Genomic DNA, 23,391 nt, shown 5'->3' with positions numbered 1-23,391 from the left:
TTAGTCTCTTCATTTATAAAATGAGCTACAATAGCTATATAGCTGTCGTTATTTCTAGACGTCCAACCATCAGTACTAAGAGACAACGCTGGTGCTGCTTGTACCTTTATTTTTGCTTCAGCCATGACGTCATTGTGAATTCTTGACATTAAATTTTCCGATAACGTTTTTCTTGATGGTAGTTTATAGCCTGGGCATTGAGAAACTAATTCAATAAGTTTACGAAATTCTGTTTCTTCTACGATTCTTAAGGCGTGATGCCCTTTAGCTACCATCTTGACAAGTTGTTTATCAATTTGCTCAATCTTTGGAACTGGCGGTGGTCTACGAATGTATTGGGTCATCGATTGTTGGGAGTCTACTATATTTGATGATGCTGAAATTATATTCTCCGATTCGCATGTGCTTTGACTTGATTGAAGTGAGTTTAAACTAGGTAATATCGGTGTTTGTCTTTCAGCAGTTAATGGGATCAAAAGGTGTTTTGTTTTCATATGTCGGGTTAAATTACCATTCGATCCGCCCGCAATACTTATTATTGTTGAACAATGGTTACATTTCGCTTTTTTATTATCAATGTCTTCTGTAAAATGAGTCCACAAGGGGCTATGTTTTCTTTTTGATGACATCGTAACAAATACCCTATAACAAAACACATTAACCCTATACGTAAACTATTTTTAAAGTATATTAAAGAAATTAATTAATTGTTAATAGTAATTGTTATTATACATTAGAAGCATAAGCTACTTGATAACGACAGTGTCTTATTATTTTAAAATTTATTTAACGTTCGGTTAACGTCACTCTCGTTCATTCGGTCACAAACTAATGAAATTCTTGTGTAGTTCGCGAACGAACTGTCTTGTGTAGTTCGCGAACGAACTAGATCGTAAGAGTGAACAAGACGCGCATGTGCAGTGAGCGAGCGGCAGTATTAGTGTAGTGCCGTCCCACTCTCACTCATTCGGTCACGAACTAGTGAACTATGGAACTATGGAACGAGGAGTGAGGGAACTAGTTCGACTAGTTCACCTGTGGGAGCGCTCTTACGACCTAGTTCGTTCGCGAACTACACAAGTCTATGTCCCAGTTTCAAAGTCTGTGTCCCGGTGTCCCAGTCCGAGAGTCATTTGTCCCCGTCAATTTCAAAATTTAGACATTTAAAAAAATTATTCAATTATTTTTTAATATCTATCGAACAAGACCTTTTGAACCAAGAAACCTCAGGATGCACTCTCTATACTGTGGTCCTAAAAGGAAAGACGTTTACACGTCAAAAATTGTACCCACTTAATATCTAATATGGATACGCGCGCGCATATTGGCAACACTGACAACGAGAGCGGCGGATGCCCACTGCCGGCCACTGCCCAATTTCGCCAGCTGGCAACACCGACAATGACACTGACAAGTACGAAGCGCGCGCAGTTCGTTTACTGTCTGCTGATAATATCCGTTTGTTCTGTTTGTTTCTGATCGAAGAGGACTGATATTTTGATGTAAGTTTTTCAATACATAGATATATATAATAATTTTCAATAATAGTAAATATCTAGGTAATCAAGCAACCCAGGCATACAATAAACTGAAAAAATACATGGACATTACGACGACACAAGTAGAAGCATTTGAAAAAGATGTAGAGAATTTTTACAACGTTGGAATTAATTATTTGGCAAAGTGGTCAGATCCACTGGCGAAATATGATGTTTTTTCATGGATGCTTCTCCATGAAGTACCCGAATGGGAACATGTTGAAAAACCTATTGCTTATTTAAGTCAAATGGGAATATTGTTCACGGATTCAATCTATGAGGAAGTAAAGTATATGAAGTCATTTATCGAAAATAAAAAAAGCCGAAGAATGGAAAACTGAAGAGACAGAAAGAAAAGCTAATCTACTGAAAATGTGCCATTACTTGTTCGCCATCCCACCGCACAATGCACATGTTGAACGTGTGTTGTCATTAATTAAAAATCAATGAACAGATGAGCGCAATTCGCTTTCTATTGACACAGTAAAAAGCATAAGTCAATGTACTTTAAATTATAAAATGTCATGCATTGAATTCTATAATGATATTAAAGGGGAAAAAGAGTTACTTCAAAAAACGAAAACATCGGAAAAATATGATTGGGCAAAGAAGAGCAATGATAATGAAGTCACGGAAATCAGAGAAGAGTGAAGGCGATAGAAGAATAGGCTACTGTACATGAAATACAATGTTAATGTAAGGTTTCATTTAGTTAAATTTATTTGAATCGTCCAATTATCTATATTTATTTATTTTAGATTTGGTACAGACGCTTCCACAGTTCCAATTACTTGTTGAAATGTTGTATATTTTTTTTATAATACAGCTATGAATATCGAATAATACCTACATACATACATATGCATGTATGTCTCAAATGGCCTTTTACGTGTACGAAAACGCAAAAATACCTGTTCTGTACGTATCATATTATATATGTATGTAGATATTTGCTGTGCATAATCAACACATCGCAATCAAATAAAATAATCGGTGTTGTTTCATTCAAAATAAGCACTACGGTGTTGCAATACGGTCTATTTGAATTTACTGATTATGTACAGCGCAAGGGACTTCATACAACTGAAGAAGAGAAAGGGACATGCACCCACCCCATTGCGATGTTGATGTTGGAGACATTAAACATTCGTGTACAATATATATGCTAGATACAATATTCAATATTTTCATATATTATATTACATTTTACTCGGCGAAACGACTTTTACTCAGCAACGAGTTTCCAGACAGTGTACGTACCCAGACAGCGGTGGTTAGTCTTTTTACGTGCGCGTGCAAAGTTCCAAATATTCATTTACTTGAGCGAAAAATACGCAATTTTTTTTTAAATAAAAACTAAATATTATCTATGCTCAGTTATTTTGGGACTATCTGTTCCTCTCCAATTGTGACCATAATAACATGATGTTTATTTTGGGATAGCATTTTTCGAATATAGTTACTAAATTCAATTATTTCAAACCATCATAATTACCAAATCGAACTAAATGATTAGTTTTACACTCCTTGTATTATTTATGACAGCAGTTTTGTATAATAAATGAAAGGTAAAGGTAAACCGTCGTGGATCGAGTTCCTTAGCAAATAAACTGCAAATCGGAATCCGGTTTCCTGGAACGCGATTTAAATATTGAATAGTGTTTCAAATATTATAGTCTATCGGAGCGTAATAGAGGCAATCGCAATTTTATTTTATTAAAATACAAATTACATTTAACATTGAAAACCTCTGTCAACTGCACCCATTGACATAAAAGACGAATAGGATAAGACTAGAAAAATGAACTACGCCCAAATGTAGCTCGCGTGGGGAACACCGCTGTGCGTAGATTCAAACAACCTCTGTTTTGTCTCAAGGGCAAGAACATTTGACACGTGTACAGGTAATTGTACGCATTTATGCATGTGTGAACCAGCGTTTCTCGAGCCAGCCGCCTCCGTCTGCCATGTACACACGTATATACATACCAGTGGCGTGTCGTGACTTTTAAATCAAGGGAACAGGAAATATTAAAATAGAAAAATACATATGCATATGTATGTATGTATAGAAAAAACATTTTTAATTACAAGTAGGTACAAAATTATATTATATATTATGAAATTTCACAATGATTTTTCAAATGTGTTGCATTTGTATACGAAAGCAATCTTTCTATCGCTTTTTTGTACAAATTTTTGAACTACCATATCATATATTTTTTTTATTGATATCATTGAAAGCATCTAAAGTCTACTTTCACCCTGAGCATTGCGAATCAACGTTTTTATGCGCTTTAAAGATGGAAAAGTGCGTTAAACTGTTGACGTACTAGCTAACAAACGCCTCTTGTCGAGCTAACAAACGTCAATCAGCCATTTCATAATATATCTGTTCGAATCAACTTCGGCGATTTGTTTTATAATATCCATTCTAAGCTGATTGTTTGATTGAATGTCAATTCTAAATTTTCCAACAATTTTCAATTTGGTCATTGAAAACAAATGAAATTTAGCTTTTTCGTGACGTATTTTCGTTTCAAAAAATTTTTGATATCGCAAAAATCAGTGCTTTATCAAAAAACACACCATTATCTGTTTCAAACAGAATGCAAGACCAACCAAGAAGTTTCTTCTCGATTTACATACAGTCAACCATTTAGTTGAATTATAATAATAATGGGTGAGTAAGGTGACAAATATAATTTTTTGTTTTCGTGCTAATAGAAATGTTTGGGGTAAGTCTTTATCTTGAAAACATAATCTTTCGAATGATTTTTCTAGCAATCGGTCGATAATGCAACATTCTGTGCATTATCGTTCTGTGACTGTGAGCCCGCTCCACCGTGAGCGTACATACATATGTACATATGTTTCGCCAAGCTGTTCCATTTCTGTGTGTAAATAAACGTTATTTAAACTCAATATTTTTCCAGAATAATACGTGATGATTATTAATGATACTAAACTGACTTATTTTTCCGTTAATCGAGTAAACGAAACGAGTTAATCGGAATATGATTTGTGTTAGACGCAACGCCTGTGCATTGCGACTGCCTGTATCGTTTACCGTGTAGGCATGGGAAGCGAATCCAGGAAACCAGGAATATCGTCTGACTAATACATGCATGCGCACACAGTCGTATAAACACAGTCGTATATACACAGTCGTTTTCCATATTGGGTTTTCTTCTGACAAACTCGCTCAGAAATCATTTAATGGCTTTAAAATTCATCTTCTTTAAAATTTAAGTCATTCATCTAAGCCTGGAAAACAATCAAAATTATTAGATTCAACTGATGAAATCCAAAATTGAATTGAATCTCTTGTATTAAAAATTTTATTACCTTCACCTTATATTGTAATACTTTTTCCACAATTTTTATTCCCGTGTCCAATTTCTAGGCGCGTATTTTTGACCAATAAATCATATATATTGTGTAAAACTTCAATATCTTTACTACTCATTTGTTTTTTTTATTTTTTTTTCGCGTTCGATTCATTAGGATATCTTTGTGGAATACAATAAATTTCCGCTAGATACTATTACTATTTAACAAATAGTTGAAAAAACAAGAATTTTTTGGTTGAGGTGTACCCCATATCGATACGGGAGGGCTAAATATGTTACAGCCTATAAAACCATAGCAAAATTATCGTGGAACACCTATTCAGGTCCCGTGGAACATATGTAGTTGGGAAACATAATGGGAAACCCTGATCTAGTAAAATTAGCGATTTCGAAAGAAATCGTAATGATGAATGTCAAATGCATATTGAAAAAGAAAAGATTAGTGTTTAGTTTGTGTTTTAAATGTAAATTTTTCTTCAAAGAATTCGAATGTACAATTCGCATTAAAATTTAGTTCGCCATCTTCGGCATATAGATTTTATCGGTCTCCGTCACGAGCCCGAATGTGAAACGCCCGAAAACGCAAATGTCGGAAGGCAAAGATCGATAATCGAAAGATCTTAAGTCGAAAGATCAAAAAAAGGGTGCATGATAAACGGTACATACTCACGTTCTTAAATCAATGGCCGATAAATACGTCAATACATACATACGTATACGCGTACATTTTAGATATGAATAGCAGATGCCGTGAAGACGGGCTTGCGAACCTTGGTCTAGAATCCGTTCATACGTAAGATTTTACTTTTTTTAAGAAATATTTTTTGCGAAACTCAGTTAAGAAACCCTGTAAAAGTTTGGATTGCTAAAAAACTATTTGAAAAATAAAATTGCTGCCCGGTTTAGAAACCCTGCTTAAAAATAAATTTTTGTGGCCTTAGTTGAGAAACCCTGCTTGCGTTATATTTCAAGGCTCAAAGAGTATCAAATAAATTTATTCTCATTTATGAAATTATCATGTAGGCCGAAAATTTCAATACAGTAATTATTTTCTAAAACGCATTTAAAACTTATTGAAAAAATTGATTTTGCGCTGAATAGTCGTTGCGCTGTGAGTTGTCTGCGCCGAAAGGTCGGCGCTAAGTTGGTTTGCGCTGATTTGTCGTGCCACCACGTGCCACATTTGGCACGCATACAAATTAAAGTTTCGTCGTCCCTGAACTAATGCGTTATGTGAGATTGAAAATGATTGACATCTATCGGCATTCCTTTGCAGTACAATAAAGTAGAAATCAGCTTTACCAACTATCACTTCCAATAATGTCATCTAGCGGTACTTATTATAAGTTGCATTTAACATTTCAAGAAACCGAAATAGTTTATTTTTCGTGTGATAAATATTTGAAACTATCGCTCTCAAATAATTCGGAAACGATACTAAAAATAAAGTAAAAATTCGGGTGTGACCAACCCATGACTTTATCTATGTATTTGAGGAATATAAGAAAGTCGCAAAACAAAATTCTATATTCAACCGTACACACACATTCACACATACTGGCAGCATTACGAAATACTAATAGATAAGATACAAATTGAGCGCAAATGTATGGAAACTTGCACAAGACAAAAGTTCTACTTCCGGTTGGCGGATTTTGTTCAAATTTTTTTTCTTCCTTAAAATCACTATCAGTATTATACACATTTAATATCGAGAAAATAAAAATAATTTAAAAGGTCAAAATAAAATAATGAAAAAATAATTAAATATTGTTTTAAAAAAAAATACTACTTCCGGTTTACGAATTCTGACCAAAACTTGAGCAGCTCTAAGTTCATAAAAAATATAAATATAAATATTCAGCTAAATACGTCCAGGACTGTGGACAGGATCCAGGCGACAACATTTTTGACCTTTCTAAGAGATAAAAATCCCACTTCCGGTTTATTAAATTTTTTTTTATTTTCATCACATTGATACAAGAATTATACTTGAATTTTTTCGTGAAGATCACACTTTTTTAAGGGGTCGAAAAAAATAGTGGAAGAAAAATCGAACAAGAGTAAACTGCCACTTCCGGTTGAGGGATGCTTACCAAATTTTATGCATATCTTGGTATTGCGCTTAAACTTCTAGATATGAAATTTCAATTCAATAAACCAAAAGGTTTCTGAGAAAAACATAAAAAACTTCGATTCTCTAGAGTAGAAGTACTACTTCCGGTTCAGATAAAAATATTTAAAAAATATAAAATTATAAAAATTATTATTTATATTACATGTAAAAAAAATTCAGTCCGATTTAGTTAGCGGTTTGGGAGATAATTGAGTTCAAAAACTTAAAAAAAAGAGGAAACCTATAAGGGGAGGTACAATTTCCAGTCAACTTAAAAATTTGAAAAAAATTTAGGTCGTGTCGATAAGAATTTCAGTTACTGATACTAAGTTTCAGTTCGATAGGACTAACGGTGTTCAAAAAGGTTCGGTGATTACTAGTCAAATGTGAACCGGTCACAGGACAACCAATTTATTTCAGTAGACGGTGAACGAAATGTAAATGAAATAAATTATTTTAGTCACCGCTTTGTCCATGTTATATACTCGTATATATAATTGGTATTAGTTTCTCACCGGACTGATACCAAAATATTAAATACCCTGTAATTCATTTCATAGCATTCTTTCAATACAAACATTTTCATTGAACATCTGAATTATGTTTTTATTCTAAATCGGCTATTCAGTACATAAGTAAGTATATGAAATGAAAACATACATATGTATGTACTTAAATCTGTCTGTAACGCGATAGATTTAATAACGACAAGTATTTCTTTAATACATACAAATGATCGGTATTAGTTTGTCTGTTTATGACATTCCATCGCAAAGTCAACATTTAGATGAAAGTTATTCCGAATCAAAGCCAGCGATCTCATAATCATCGCTCTTGTACAAACATGCATTATTAATCTCTGGCAACGTCCCATTTCACTATTCCAGAAGAAAGAATTCATCGCTCCGAAGCTGAGGAACGAGCTTCTTTGAACATGTAATTACTATTGTAACAAGTGAACATAAATAAAGGATCCTCTTACTAACACAATCAGTGTTATCATAGACCTTCCAGCGGTACATTTACCGCGGTGAATTAAGATTATTAAACTGTGATTTGACATACGAACTGTCAAAGTGAAATGAACGCAAAAGCGATTGCCAACCTTCTCTAGAGGCTAGAGAGCGTCAGATGAGCTGATTCTGATGAGTAGAGGTAGGACCGGAAGCGTGCGGTCTATTGTTCGATTGTTGTAAATGCTTTGTAAAAAAGGTTCGGCAAACCTTTAACAATGCATTTACAACATTTGAACAATGGACGGCCCCCTCAGGGTCCGGGCTTTACTGATGAGATGCCCGCGAACTCCTCGCGAAGACCACAACCAACGGCCATGGCCACGACCACGAGGGCTATTGGCTCGAACATATGTCTAGTCGATAATAATAAAAATTTAGTAAATAAAAAGTATTTGCGAATATTTTTGTTTGTGTGACCAATTTTTAATTTTTGGGTGTGACCAGTTTTCTCGTCACCAGTTTTCTTGTGACCAGTTTTAGCGTGTGACCAGTTTTCTCGTGACCAGTTTTAGCGTGACGGATGATCACGAGCGACCGGTTGTCCTGTGACCGGTTCACATTTGACTAGTAGTCCGTTTACCGTTCAAAAAATCCCCAAAATACACAGACACACATTTTTTCTAGATCATAAAAACGTGATCAGTAATCGATTCTGAGTTCGAATCAATCAAAATCTCGAGTTCGAATTTTCACATGATCACAAAACTTCATCTATTGTTACTACATACATACATAGATAAAGTAAAAATCAAAAATCGGAAATTAACGAGAAACGGGAAAATCAGACTAATCCATGCACATATTAATGAATGAACATTAAAAAACATGATTTATTTTTAGAGTCGCTAAATGAAATTTTAGAAAGCGTTCGGTGATTACTGGTCACAAAGTCACTAAAATCTCTATAACGGAACATCTGGCAGCCGAAAAGTCCATCATACTAACGATAACTATCATAGTAACGAGAACTTGAGTGTCAAATATTGTGTATTCGCGATTTTCATGGCAAAAATTGTCTTTGTGACCACCCCAATGTGACGAATAGTCCAATTACCTTTAGAAAGGCACCAATAGGTATGCTCATCGATTGTGGTGCTAGCGTCAATTCAATTGTCATTTGACAGATGTCATCGTTCACATAATCTCAAAATGTCATTCGGCAATAGGTAATTAGCACTTGTTTTGATTCGGTTCATATCATTTTCTTGCACGCTACAATCTAAAACCACTTCGCAATATATTTGAATCTTTGTGTATATTTTATCTCTATTATATATTATATATACGTATGTATGCGAAAATTTTGGTATAAAGATATCAATGAAAAGATACAAAATTGAAGTTTCGATACAATTCTTAAATACTTTAGTATTTGTATGCTATTTAGATCTCTTACTTTTCAATCAAACTTCTATCTATGTATGTCCGTGTATACAACTTTTTTAATATCAACAGGAATTCCAGTACAGAGATTTCATACAAATTCAAATTGAATTTGTATAATTTTTTGTAAAGGAGTTAAATAACCATTCAGGCACAATTTTAGAGCATTGTGACGATTATGTGACGTTAGTTTTAATTAGATGTATTTTTATATTTCAGTGAAGTTTATGATGTAGTAATTGATGGCGGACCGGCTGGTCTCACCAAGCTTTATGAAAATGGGTAGGAAGCTTTGCCGTTGGAGTCCGGCAATCCGATAGACGGATGAGCAAACAGCTTGCCACTTGGAGACGCTATTACAGATCTCGGAGCTGAATGGTTATTATAAATTGTTATTTATATTGATATGCATTTATTTACTTTACAATATAGTCTTCATTGACAAATGGCTAAGTGTTACGGTGAAGAAAATAATGTCATATTCGAAATGGTCAATGATAATAACCATGTAGAGACTTCCGGGATGGCCGGATTGAACGATGTTTCCACTGGGAGTTAATTATTCAATGAAATATCGGAAAACATCAGCTTATTGTGTTGTGATATGGCCAGGGTTGCCAGACGTCCCCATTTTAGCGGGACTGTCCTGAGTTCAACAGACAAATCCCGAGTCCCGCACTGCCTCTGAAAATCCTGACTTCTCAAAATTTGCATATGTACAAAAATGTACGTAAATAGAAATGGTTTGCTTCAAAAGTAATAAAGTCTTGTCCTTAAACCAAACATGAAAATCGAATTTTCTTAATTGTAGAATTATTTAATATTATTTGAAATGTTGACCTTCTATACATAGGTGTCTGTTTATTAAACAAATTCTTACTGAAGCAAACGAAAAAAAAAATGTATGAGAAATGGAATATATTTTTTAAAGACCTTTCCTCTTGCAATAATTTGTATAAAATTGTGGCCCACATTCTCTCAATTCTACATTCCATTTTTTTGATCGTTCGAAATAGTGAATGTCCCGATCTGTGATTTTGGTAATCTCCCAACCGTGGATATAGCGTATGAGGAATTGGAAAGAATAGCTAGTAATTCCGAATCACTTACAATTTTTGTTAAAAATGCATTCCAGCTTCGAAAAAATCTATAGTTGAGATTAGTTTTAGATTGATGTTCCGCGGGGGAACCCGTTCATATGTACATACATATATGAAGAATTCATACGCTTAATGAATTAAATCTGCCACTGCGTACGAATATTCTGAAATAGTACAATATAATGCTGTTACATATACATACATATGTACACAAATGATTTATATTATTTCTATTGAATTCATTAATATATGAAATTGTCTCTCATCAATAAGTAATCGTTTTGTGAATGTCAATTTTCAGATACATAGACCTGTTGAATGCTGAAAATTATGTTGGCGTGCCGAGATCAATCGTGGATCAGACGCTGGAATGGTTTCACGAATGGGAAATTTCGCTCGAAGCATCCGATACTTGGTTCGACACAGCCGTCAGTACTTACTTGGAGTATTGGTTGTGTTAGGGTGATCATCTCCTCCATTGGATATTAAACTGTGCTCGATAAATAGTATTTATGCTGGTAAAAATCGCAATATTCATATTCTAAATAATTTTATTACGTTATCATAAAGTGCATATAATTTTTTTATTATAAATATTGCAGTTTTCTGGATGTTTGTAGACTTCAACTCTCAAATATCCCCAAAGGAAGAAATTATAGAGCAAGTACAGGTCACTGGATGTAACGAGATCGTATTATGAAGAAAATTTGAATAATCTCCTCATCGTTTAAATAGTGGATCCTTTCTATCCAAACCACGTACGTATCTGAATTATAAATTTAAGAGATTTTCAGTCCCGGAAAGTTCCATGGCATCTATAGATATATTATACCAATCGGAAGTTACTGCAGCTTCTTCGCTTCCCTCATCAAAAAAGTACCAACAACAAACAACAAAATCTGCACCAGCTTATTAAATACTTTTCACAGAGGTTTCTTTAAACTCTTCAAGAATGCACAGAGACCTAATACCCCATTTCTTATTACCCCAGTGGTACCCTTTGCCTTCTTTTACCTTTGTTTCAATACGCATTCAGGTGGGGCCGATCAACGATTGACGCTGTCAACCATGTCGACTGCTGGAGAGCTACTTTGAAAACCAACTACTGGAGTATCAGTGCGGCACTACCGGTGATCTCTCCTTGCGGCGACTCTCGTCGGGCGTCCCGCAGGGCTCTGTCCTCGGAACTGTCCTGTGGAACGCTATGTATGACGGCCTACTGAGGGTGGAGCTCCCGGAGGGTGCCAGCGCCGTTGCTTTTGTGGACGATGTCGCAATCATGGTGGTTGCGAAATCCCTCAGAAGCGTGGAGATCTGCGGCAATGACGCGCTCTATCGGGTGAGGACATGACTAAATCGCGCTGGGCTGGAACTAGTAGACCAGAAGACGAAGGCAGTGTTGTTCACCAGACGAAGAGGTTTCGGCCCGCCGAAATTGGAGCTGGAGGGTTTTGAGGTGACTCGGTGCGATACCTTGGAATCCAGCTCGATCGGAAGCTCAGGTTCACGGAGCATGTGGAGCGGGCATCCGCCAGGGCAGACGTGACGGCCTGTCAATAGCCCGTCAGTGTTAGCAGGAAACTCCTGAACTCGGTGGTCCACTCTACATATACTCCTTACGTGACTCCCTTATAGTGGAGCGCACTAGGCGAAAAATGGCTGGAGTGCAGAGGCGGAGTGCTCTGAGGGTCGTCTCGGCGTACCGCACGGTATCGGAAGATGCGGCACTGGTGCTCGCTGGCACACCGCCTGTGAACCTGCTTGCGGTTGAGCGAAAGGCGACACACGGCGGGCTGAAAAGAAGCGAAGCGAGGGATGCCACCATGATACAGTGGCAGCAGCGGTGGGAGTCGGCTACTAGGGGAAGGTGGACGCAAAGGCTCGTCGGTGACCTGAACTACCACCTCACCCAGTTGTTGGCAGGACACGGTTGCTTCGGAACCTACCTCCACAAGATAAGGAAAGAAGCAACACCAAGCTGACACCACTGTGAGGCAGCTGACGATGACGCGGAGCACACGGATTGCTCCCCGAGAGAGGCCCTCAAAGCCGCGATCGGGGAGGAAACGCTGTGGACGGGGACGATGCTCCGCGACAGAGGGAGCTGGTCGTCTTGGGAGGCCTTTGCTGCCTCCGTGATCGGGGAGAAGTTGCAGTCCGAAAGGGAAAGGAGACGCCGGGGGGCTGCTTCTGAGTCGTAGGACTCGATAAGAGCACTGCGACCTGAGGAGGGTCTCTGCTGTCTCCAGTGTGAGCGCATTGCGCAAGCCCAGCTGCTGCCTGGTAATTTTCTCTTTCAGTTGCTGCTGTCCGGCAGCAACTGAAAGAGAGAGGGGTTTTTAGTGAGTAAGAATCTCACACTCCCCCTGGCATTCGGGCCGGGGGGGCCGATGCAAGGTTTTCCCCTCTCACGGAAAAAAAAGTGGTACCCTTTGCCCTCCAACTGTTCACAGATTCTTAATTCATGGCCTGGAAATCATTGAACATGCTCTAGTGCCCATAAGCCAGCTGAGTGAAGAGGCACAAGAAGTGAGAAAAAAAGAATTCAAAAGATATAGAAAATTTTTAATAAAGTGTCACATGAGAAATGGAATGAAGACGTTTTAAATTTACTTTTAATAACACCAGCATGAGAAAAGTATCCACAAAAGAGACTACAAAGTTTGAAAAAGAGGTTTTCTAATTACACTGTTCGACAAATGACGACTTTTTTTTGGTTCAGAGACGAGATTTTGCCCAGTGAACACGAATCTGGTAATAAAAAGTGTTGATTGGTTCGAGATTCGGAGATATATGTGTTTTTTATGTATTCGTATGGGAATTTTCGAAAATTGGTCACAAAAAAACTGGTCACACACACAAATAAAAAAAATGGTCGAATTTTTGGGTGTGACCAATTTTCGGGTGTGACTAGTTTTCTCGTGACCAGTTTTAGTGTGACGGGTGATCACGTGTGACCGATCTAGAGCGACCGGTTCACATTTGACTAGTAATCACTAGAGGTAGGATAGTCACAGTGCTATCCATTGTTCCATTTTTGTAAATCCTTTGTAAAAAAGGTTCGGCAAACCTTTAACAATGCATTTACAATCTTTGAACAATACGCGGCACCTTTTGGGTCCGGTGACTAGTAATCACCGAACCATTTTTGTTAGACGAAACACTATAGCGTTGTGCACAAAAAATGGTTCACTATTGTCAACCATCTTTTTGCCCTCTTGCTTTGTAGGGTATGTACATATGTATACATTTTTTGAAAAAATATAAATATAAAATTATATATGAATGCATAAGCTAAAAACCAATAAATTTTATTTTTTAGTTTATGCAATGATATTGCAAGCCACCGAATGGTTGATAACACCTGTAACCCACTTGAATGACTTTTCCGGGAGGTTAATGAATTTTGGTATGTAAAAAGTAATAAATTTTGAACCTGTAATGGAAAAAATAATTTTAAAATTATATGATTACCTCTTTAACCCTTAAATTAATTCCTGAAAGTCTGGCCAGTCAATCGGTTAATGAAGTATTTACATTCAAATGACCAAAAAATGTAGTATTTCTACTAGCCGTTGACCACTTGTTCTAAACCAAGATAAGCATAAGTTAATTAAAAAATAAAAATCTTGAAAAATGACTATTCCCTGAATGATGGTACTCATGGTGAACGGATTATTGCGCAAATTGCGACCGCGCGCACAACAATCGTTGCCACAAAAATCGCGAATACGGAATATCTGGCACTCGAGTTCTCGTTATTACAATATTTGGCGTGGAGTTCTTTTGATTGATGGAGTTTTTGGGTGCCAGATATTCCGTAATCGAGATTTTAATAATTAATAATCACAGAACCGGTATTCATATGTTGCCGATTGGCGTTAATGTAGTGGATAACGACAATAACTAGAGTTTCCTTTACCACAAACTCGCGATGAATTATACAAAACCCAATCATATTACTCATTATTACGGCAAATAGATTATTTCGCACATTGCTATCGCGCACACGACAATCATTGTCACGAAAATTGTGAATACGGAATATCTGGCACTCGAACTCTCTTTAGTGCGATGGATAGAATTTTTGGGTGCCTGATAATCACCGAACCCATTTTTACATTAGTTTGTTAATGGAACTAAAATCACTCGCAATCCATAATTAGATTTTCAAATGTTTCACTTTCACTTAAAATTGTAAGACAACGGTCAGCGAATGTGTAGCGTCTTTTGGCAATAAGCTAATGTACTAAGTCGGAATAAAATATTTGCACCCCGTTTTTTATGTTATGAAACAAAGATATTGCTAAGTATGTCCTAATCACAGTGAATGTACCATTTATTTCTTCGGTTTCTAATTTGATTCCCTAACAATGGCACATTTATTTTGCTAGAGCCCCTTACATATGTAGATATATACCAGGAAGGCTTGACAGGAAGACCCCAATGCGCCTTCCTAGACAATTAATTATAAACAATGCAGTATTTTTTTTACACAAATCACTGTATTTCGAGAAGCTGAAGAACACGAAATTAACAATTAATTAATTTATTAATAAATTAATCCATTTATGGATAGACATCTATGGATACTTGTACATATTTTTTTACAAATTGTACATATATTAAATATACAGAAGATGATTTTTTTTTTGCCAATTTTGAAGAACCGTTTCAACAATGATCAGATAAAATTGGCAAACTCTGACAAGAAACAATCGACTTGGAGTCACAAATATCCAAATTCGATCCTGGGCTAATCTATTAAAGATTAGCACAGGATCGAACCCAGTCAGTGGCGTAGCGTGAATTCCCGGTGCCCCCCCGCAAAATATTTTACGGCGCCACACCTCCCCCCCCCCCTCCCCCATATATTAATATTAGCAAAATAACTTTCCAAATTAATATTTATACTTTTTTACGTATCGATATGTGTACCTATATATCAAAGTGCATTAAAGTTTAATCTGGACGACCAACAAGCAGTGCACAATCTGTTTAAAGTAACTGACGGTGAATTTTCCTTAAAAACTTCTCACCTGTTAATGGTGACAGCGAAAAATTTATAAATTTTATTGGTTTTAATCATATAATTATTTTTATTGTTTACACATTGAAAAAATATCGGTCTCCGTCACGGGCCCGAATGTGAAACGCCCGAAAACGCAAATATCGGAAGGCAAAGATCGAAAATCGAAAGATCTTAAGTCGAAAGATAAAAAAAAAGGGTGCATGGTAAACGGTACATACTCACTTAATTTGCGCGAGCAGTATACAGCAGGAACAAGAGGAACGGGCTTTTCCTCCCGTATTGATGTGCGCGCCCAAAATACGGGAGAAAAATCCTGTTCCTTTTGTTCCTGTTGTACCCTGCTCGCGCAAATTAATTGAGTATGTACCGTTTACCATGCACCCTTTTTTTTGATCTTTCGACTTAAGATCAGACCCAAAAAATATATACAAGAATAAGAGAATTCTCAGCTAATAGGTTGAAGTGGCACTGGCGTTCAAAAGATGGAAAAAAGACGGCAGTCTTCTAGCCCTATTGGCATAGATCAATTACACAATGAGGATAAATTCAAAATATGTTAATTATTTTTTATTATTTTTATTTTACATATATACCAGGAAGGCCTTACAGGTAAATCCCAATGCGCCTTCCTGGCCAATTACAAATACAAATGCAGCATTTTTATTATAAGTCGTTGAATTGCGAGACACTGAAAAAACTCGCAAATTAACGAGACATCTATGAATTGTACATAAATTTTTATTGTACATCAATCAAATTTCAAATAATGGTGACATAGTAGGTAGGAAGGATTTTTAGCCAATTTTTTTTTCCGGGAACCGTTTCAACAATGAAATCAGAGAAAATTGGCAAACTCTGATAGGAAACGATCAACCTGGAGTCACAAGTCCAGGTCTGACCAACAGCATACTCTGAAAAATTCATTTTCATTCAGGGATTGAACCCGGCACCTTCTTGACGGTAAGCAGAAGCTTAACGTCCGAGCTATGCTGCTGGTTAATGTATGTACATACACATATAGTACAGATAGGCTGAAAAATAAGATAAGTTTTTAAAAAAATTACGGAACAAATTAAAAAATCCGTGAAAAAGGCGCGCTTCATGGCGCCCCCCGCATTGCGGGGTCTGCGGGCGCGGTAGTTACGCCACTGAACCCAATATTCTCTTGGTGCTAAACATAAACGCAATCACTGAGCCATACTGATGGGTACCTCAGATAAATACATACTAGAATAACAGAAAACAAAAAAATGAGGTTAGTAACGTTAATAATTGCGTTACGCTTACGAGGGTATAGTTATGAGATTTTAAAATCATTTTACAAAAGTAAAAAATGCAGATTATCTTTGCAGAAAACTGTAAGGCTTTGTATTATGGGGTGACGCGACAATTGGTCCAATTCCAAAAGGTTAAACGACACAATGTACCCTACAATTGGTTCACTGCCAAAATGTACACGCGACAATTGGTTCATTACCAATTATGTATTATGGTAAGTGTAATGACCTCTAAAAGCACCCTGTATAAAAATTAAGAAGCTTCTCTTTCTCCTCAGCTCCATAAAACATGATAAAGCTCCTCAGAACAATTAATGAAAAATTGAAAATCGTCTAATTTGTAACAAATCTCTTCTATGAAGACCACGAGATGGTGTAAGTTTGAATATTCAATTCAGACTGATTTGATTCAACTATTTTCAACCATCATTCGCATACTTTCTGTCGGATACCGAATGAAGGCGAAAGCCTTCTACGATATTTTAAGAAAACATTATTTGCACATGGAGCTCAAGGCTGCTGATATTCCTGATATAAATATGGTGTATTCCAATATATTCCAGTTCCAGTGTATATTCCAATATGGAGCAGTGACATCGCATGGGGGAAGTTGCAGACCGCACCAGGGTGTCACCATCCTTCGGGGGAGGGGGGTGACACCAAATGAATTTATTAAGATTTAGTTTGTTTAATATTAGTTTTTTTAGTCGGGAAGCGAGAAACGTTGGGTTGGGAAAGGGTAACTTCCCGACTTGCTACACAGGGTAACACCATCGCTTGTGACGTCACTTCATACGCATTCGGTGCGGTGCAGAAATCGTTAAATCGACTAGGGCTGCCAACCAGTCGTCCGCGGCTTGATTGTAAGTCGATCTTTTCTCCATTCTTAAAATGTACGTATGTTGATAAATGTTACCCGAAAATATCTGAAACACAACCGACATATTCGTTGTGCATATGTTTCAGATAAATGAATGATGTATCATATCGATGTGCATATGTGCATATATACATATATACATATATGTAGATTAATATCCAATCTTAACGAACGCGACACAAAAATCGATCTGTTGTTAGGGCTCTACGAGTCTACGTACATATTTGGCCGAATCTGTTTTTCTAATAGAACAATAGATTATTAAATATGAATATTATAAAATCGGATACACGAAATTCTTTGAACGATAAAAATCTTGACCTGTAGTGAATATCTCTTTCATTGTAAATCCCAAAAATATTTCCAAATCTGAGGAGTGTCAACGATCTGTTGTAGCATAAACCATGCTTATTTTTAAAATTGTTATTTTTTCATAAGCATTATGTATTTGTTAACGTTATATAAAACATATCCCCCCCCCCCCTTTATATACATATGTATGTTGGTAGATTGCGATATATAATAGTTGGACGAAAATATTAGCTTTATACCAGGGCAGCCGAATTATAAAAAGGTTTGGCTGCCCCGGTATAAACTATCGAGAGTATAATTTTTTCCAAAAATAAACATGTCTTTTAAATACAATAAACTAAGAATATTAATATTTTTATTTATTATATAAATTTTCAGATAGATCATCAGAAAACAAGTCAAAATATCCAGATTGGGATCAAAATTGAGGTAAGACAATTATGTTCATAATTACGACATGTTAATATTGAAATATTTAACAAAAAAGCATTTCGTCATAATGAATTTCTCCATTTCATAAAAATCTTGGTATTATTTTATATAATATTTTTTCAAATTATTATAGTATTATTAATTACATTATTTTTTATTATAGTATTATTAATCATAGTATTTTAAAGGTTTTTCTTAGTTTCACTTGTTTTAATATTGAAATTTTTAAGTATAATATTTCAAATTATATTACTTTTAGATGTAGTATTTTAAATTTTTAAATATTTTTAATTATAGTAGGTATATTACTTATCTAGTATACATACAGTATTTTTAATTTTAATTGAAGTTTTCACGTGTTTTACACACAATCAACTAGGATGATTAATATTTTTACTTTAATATGAATTTTCAGATAGACGGTTATTTTACGATAACTCGTAGCATCAGAAAAAAATCACAAAATCTGGATTGGGATCAAAATTCAGGTAAGACAATTATATTCATAATATCGACATGTTAATATTGAAATATTTAAGAAAAACCAAATTTTCGACATATTGAAGTTCTCTTTTTCATAATAATCTTGTATGGGTGAGAGGGTGGTATTATTTTTTTTAATTAATTATAGTATAATTAATTACAGTATTTTTTTATTATGGTACATTAATCATAGTATTTTTTATTTTAATATTTTTTATTATAGTATTGTTTATTATAATGTTTTAAATATAATATTTTTGATTTTGAAATTTTAAATTATAATATTTTTAGATGTAGTGTTTTAAATTCAAATATTTTTAATTATAGTATTTTTAATTTTAATTTATTATTTTTAAATTTCAGCGATCCAAAAAAAAGATGGCAGTTTTTGAAATTCATAATGAAGATGGACGGGAAGGATTCCAGAATGATAGTCGAATCGAGGTGACGAGAAAAACGGTGTTCAGCGAAGATGGAAAACAATACATCGAGGGAGAGTGGCAGGGAAACAATTTAACAAAAGTATTATCCTGTCAATTTAATACTACGTTCACCGATGAAAAGACGTTTTACATCAGAAACCAAACTCCAGGATATTTGTTTATAATAGATCATGAAGATTTTATTGCTGATGTAGAAATTTCAGATACAACTGGTTTATATGTGAAAAATAGCTTTTTGGATAACCGTATCATATGTGAGCTTTTATTTAACAAAATTAAAATAACGGAAATTTGTAAAGATGGTTTAATGAATAAAAAGAAACATTGCTATAAAGATTTTATCTCACTTATCAGTGACATTTGCCATAAGATTGGTGATGATAGCGCTGTCAATGATGACATTTTACAAATATATACTGAAATTGGAAAAATAAATGAAGTAGATGTGCTATTTAAGAATGCTGTGATTATGAATAAACTCGTCGAAAATAAATATCTTTCAGAGGAAATCAAAGACATTGCAAGAACATTCTTGAATATATTACAGTCTATTGTAAAAAGAAATGACACACTACCAAATATAGAAATTGCCGAAATTGAGGATTTCAATCTTGCCGAAGAAGTGACAAAAATCATTGATGAAGGACTAGAACACCATAAAAGAACTATACAAGCATTTTTTTCGACAATTTCAACGATCTATCAGCAGAGCAGCTTCGATTTATAACAAAAAATGACATGAAAATGATGTCAGATCTTGCATCTGTCTCTGACAATAAATGTTTTTCTAAAATTTTAAACCTGTTTCAAGCCCTTTTCATCGAAAAAGTTGAAGCCGCTACGAAATACGTTTCTTATAGAAAAATGGCACCAATGTTCAATTCAGTTACTTATTACATTTTTAAAAGCTTCACCGAGCTTATCGAAACCATAAGCAGTATTACAAAAACATCTGTTGAAGATACTTTGAATATCATACAAACAAATTCTACTATAAACTGGGAATCCCCTTGTTCCTTAGATTTGTCCATGGAAAGACAGTGTCGCTTCCTCTTTCAATTGATTACGTTTTTCAGTGAAGGTGCAATCAAAACTTATGAATACACTTTTAAATTTTTAACGTCTAAAAACGTTTTGAGTAAACGCAACGTTACTCAAGAAAATTTGAGGAAATTATTAAATTTAAAAGTTAGCCTTCGTATATTTAATGTTGAATTTGCAAGTATACCAGAAGACCGACGCATATGGTTATACTTACTCGATGATGCAATGTCCATAGAAGGGAATGATAGTTGTTTTGAAAATTTCCAACCCGTGTTGTCTGATTTTGTGAATTACATCAGCAAATCCGATAGCTCTTTGGAAGTATTTCGCATCTTCACCCACAACCTCATACAGTTTATCGTAAATGGAGAGCGATGTTTGTCATATTTTAGGAATCTTGATGTGTCGGAGTCACTTTAAAAATTTTGTTGTATAAAAAAAAGTTGTCTTGTCTGAAAAATTACTGTACTGTTATTTTACAATCATTGATGTATGTATAGCATAAAGAGGCTAAAAAATTTTTAAGATTTTATTCTCATTTTGGAAATTTAGTGTATGAAAATGCTGGCTACTCCTGTCCAAAAATTATCATGTTGTAAATTTTGCAATCATTTATAACATAAAGACGATGGTAATATTTTTAGATATTTTCCGCTAATTAAAAATTTCTTTGAATAAAAAAAGATTGGTTATCCCAGTTCAAAAATTATTATCAGAGTACGGATAGCCAAGGTGCCGCTCATTGTTCAATTGTTGTAAATGCTTTGTAGAAAAGGTTCGGCAAACCTTAAACCTTCATATGTTTGCGGATGATACGTTAGTTTATATTGTAGGTGATGATGTTTAGGGAATTACGGTATTTAAGTGATTGGTTATGTGAGAATAAACTGAAAGTGAACTTAAGTAAGACTAAGATGATGTGGATGAATAATAAAAAGTTGTGAGTGATGTGATTATGGATGGGAGAGTGGTAGAAGTAGTAGATAATATTAAGTATTTGGGCATTTATTTGGATTGTAAATTAAGTTTAGTTAGGAATAGAGATATACATAATTATAAAACGAGAAATAGAAATAAATTAATTATAGGTAGAGTTCTTTGTTGCTATTTACTTTGACACAGTAAAATTTTGATGCAGAAATATCTTGGAAGTACATAATCTAGATTGGAGGTCCCTTCAAGCCAGTCACACGACTGTTCAGTTATCACCGAGTGATTCGGAATCAGTGGCTACTCTTTCCAATTCCTCATACGCTATATCCTAGGTTGCCAGATTTCCAAAATCACAGATCGGAACATTCACTATTTCGAACAATGAAAAACAAAGAAGCTTACGAATTAATGAAGATATAAAGGAAAAAATATTTTTAATTAAATTATAATGTATATAAATAAGTACATACACACATATATATATATATATATATATATATATATATATATATATATATATATATATATATATATATATATATATATATATATATATATATATATATATATATATATATATATATATATATATGTAGAAGAGAACATATAAAAAATAGTTACTTAATAATCCACAGGAATCACAGTTAATAAAATATTTTGGATACAATTACAAGAATTACATTTTGTTTTAAGAAGTCAGGATTTTCAGAGGCAGTGCGGGACTCGGGATTTGTCTGTTGAACTCCCACTCAAATGGGGACGTCTGGCAACCCTGGTCATATCATAACACAGTAAGCTCATCTTTTCCGATATTTCATTGAATAATTAACTCCCAGTGGAATCATCGTTCAATCCGGCCATCCCGGAAGTCTCGACATGGTTATTATCATTGACCATTTCAAATATGACATTATTTTCTTCACCGTGACACCTAGCCATTTGACAATAAAGACTATATTGTAAAGTAAATAAATGCATATCAATATAAATAACAATTTATAATAACCATTCAGCTCCGAGATCTGTAATAGCGTCTCCAAGTGGCAAGCTGTTTGCTCATCCGTCTATCGGATTGCCGGACTCCAACGGCAAAGCTTCCTACCCATTTTCATAAAGCTTGGTGAGACCAGCCGGTCCGCCATCAATTACTACATCATAAACTTCACTGAAATATAAAAATACATCTAATTAAAACTAACGTCACATAATCGTCACAATGCTCTAAAATTGTGCCTGAATGGTTATTTTTCTCCTTTACAAAAAATTATACAAATTCAATTTGAATTTGTATGAAATCTCTGTACTGGAATTCCTGTTGATATTAAAAAAGTTGTATACACGGACATACATAGATAGAAGTTTGATTGAAAAGTAAGAGATCTAAATAGCATACAAATACTAAAGTATTTTAGAATTGTATCGAAACCTCAATTTTGTATCTTTTCATTGATATCTTTATACCAAAATTTTCGTATATGTACATACGTAAATATAATAGAGATAAAATATACACAAAGATTCAAATATATTGCGAAGTGGTTTTAGATTGTAGCGTGCAAGAAAATGATATGAACCGAATCAAAACAAGTGCTAATTACCTATTGCCGAATGACATTTTGAGGTTATGTGAACGATGACATCTGTCAAATGACAATTGAATTGACGCTAGCACCACAATCGATGAGCATACCTATTAGTGCCTTTCTAAAATTTCATTTAGCGACTCTAAAAATAAATCATGTTTTTTAATGTACATTCATTAATGTGTGTATGGATTAGTCTGATTTTCTCGTTTCTCATTAATTTCTCATTTTTTATTTTATTTCTACCCTCTCTCCTGTTCATCAATTTTTTTTTATTTACGTTTCAGAATTATTTAAGAGTGATAATTAGAGCCCGGAATCTGAAGGGGCTGTTTATTGTTCAAAAATTGTAAATGCATTGTTAAAGGTTTGCCGAACCTTTTTTACAAAGGATTTACAACAATGGAACAATAGGCGGCACGTTTCCGGCCCCTTCAGATTCCGACCTCTAGTGATAATTAATTTA

At 34.8% G+C, this 23,391-nt stretch overlaps 2 protein-coding genes and 1 long non-coding RNA gene across 4 annotated transcripts in view; all 3 read left to right on the top strand.

The window, feature by feature from the left end:
- Positions 1-23,391, top strand: part of LOC143921118 (uncharacterized) — a 607,092-nt gene that overhangs the window by 153,365 nt on the left and 430,336 nt on the right. The gene's annotated exons all lie outside the window — the stretch shown is intronic.
- Positions 8,961-14,110, top strand: LOC143922190 (uncharacterized). Its single transcript, XM_077445412.1, has 6 exons — positions 8,961-9,189; positions 9,626-9,784; positions 10,808-11,024; positions 11,109-11,264; positions 11,543-13,260; positions 13,829-14,110. Exon 5 carries the CDS (start codon positions 12,162-12,164, stop codon positions 12,486-12,488), a length of 327 nt encoding a protein of 108 aa, XP_077301538.1. The 5' UTR covers positions 8,961-9,189; positions 9,626-9,784; positions 10,808-11,024; positions 11,109-11,264; positions 11,543-12,161; the 3' UTR covers positions 12,489-13,260; positions 13,829-14,110.
- On the top strand, positions 16,254-21,498 carry LOC143922170 (uncharacterized). 2 transcript variants are annotated; one of them, XM_077445398.1, is made up of 4 exons: positions 16,254-17,678; positions 18,386-18,436; positions 18,855-18,927; positions 19,286-21,498. In XM_077445398.1, exon 4 carries the CDS (start codon positions 19,301-19,303, stop codon positions 20,090-20,092), a length of 792 nt encoding a protein of 263 aa, XP_077301524.1. In that variant the 5' UTR covers positions 16,254-17,678; positions 18,386-18,436; positions 18,855-18,927; positions 19,286-19,300; the 3' UTR covers positions 20,093-21,498. The 2 variants fall into 2 exon arrangements, with proteins under 2 accessions (XP_077301524.1, XP_077301529.1); XM_077445403.1 differs by having other exon boundaries at positions 17,608-17,708.

The sequence above is a fragment of the Arctopsyche grandis genome, chromosome 2 (assembly GCF_051622035.1).
Source record: "Arctopsyche grandis isolate Sample6627 chromosome 2, ASM5162203v2, whole genome shotgun sequence".
Classification (NCBI taxonomy): domain Eukaryota; kingdom Metazoa; phylum Arthropoda; class Insecta; order Trichoptera; family Hydropsychidae; genus Arctopsyche; species Arctopsyche grandis.
This window is presented reverse-complemented; position numbering and strand designations above follow the sequence as displayed.

Bases quoted from the DNA above. Each gene is read 5' to 3' on its own strand.
- LOC143922170 (XM_077445398.1), top strand. From the start codon at position 19,301: ATGGCAGTTTTTGAAATTCATAATGAAGATGGACGGGAAGGATTCCAG.
- LOC143922190 (XM_077445412.1), top strand. From the start codon at position 12,162: ATGGCTGGAGTGCAGAGGCGGAGTGCTCTGAGGGTCGTCTCGGCGTAC.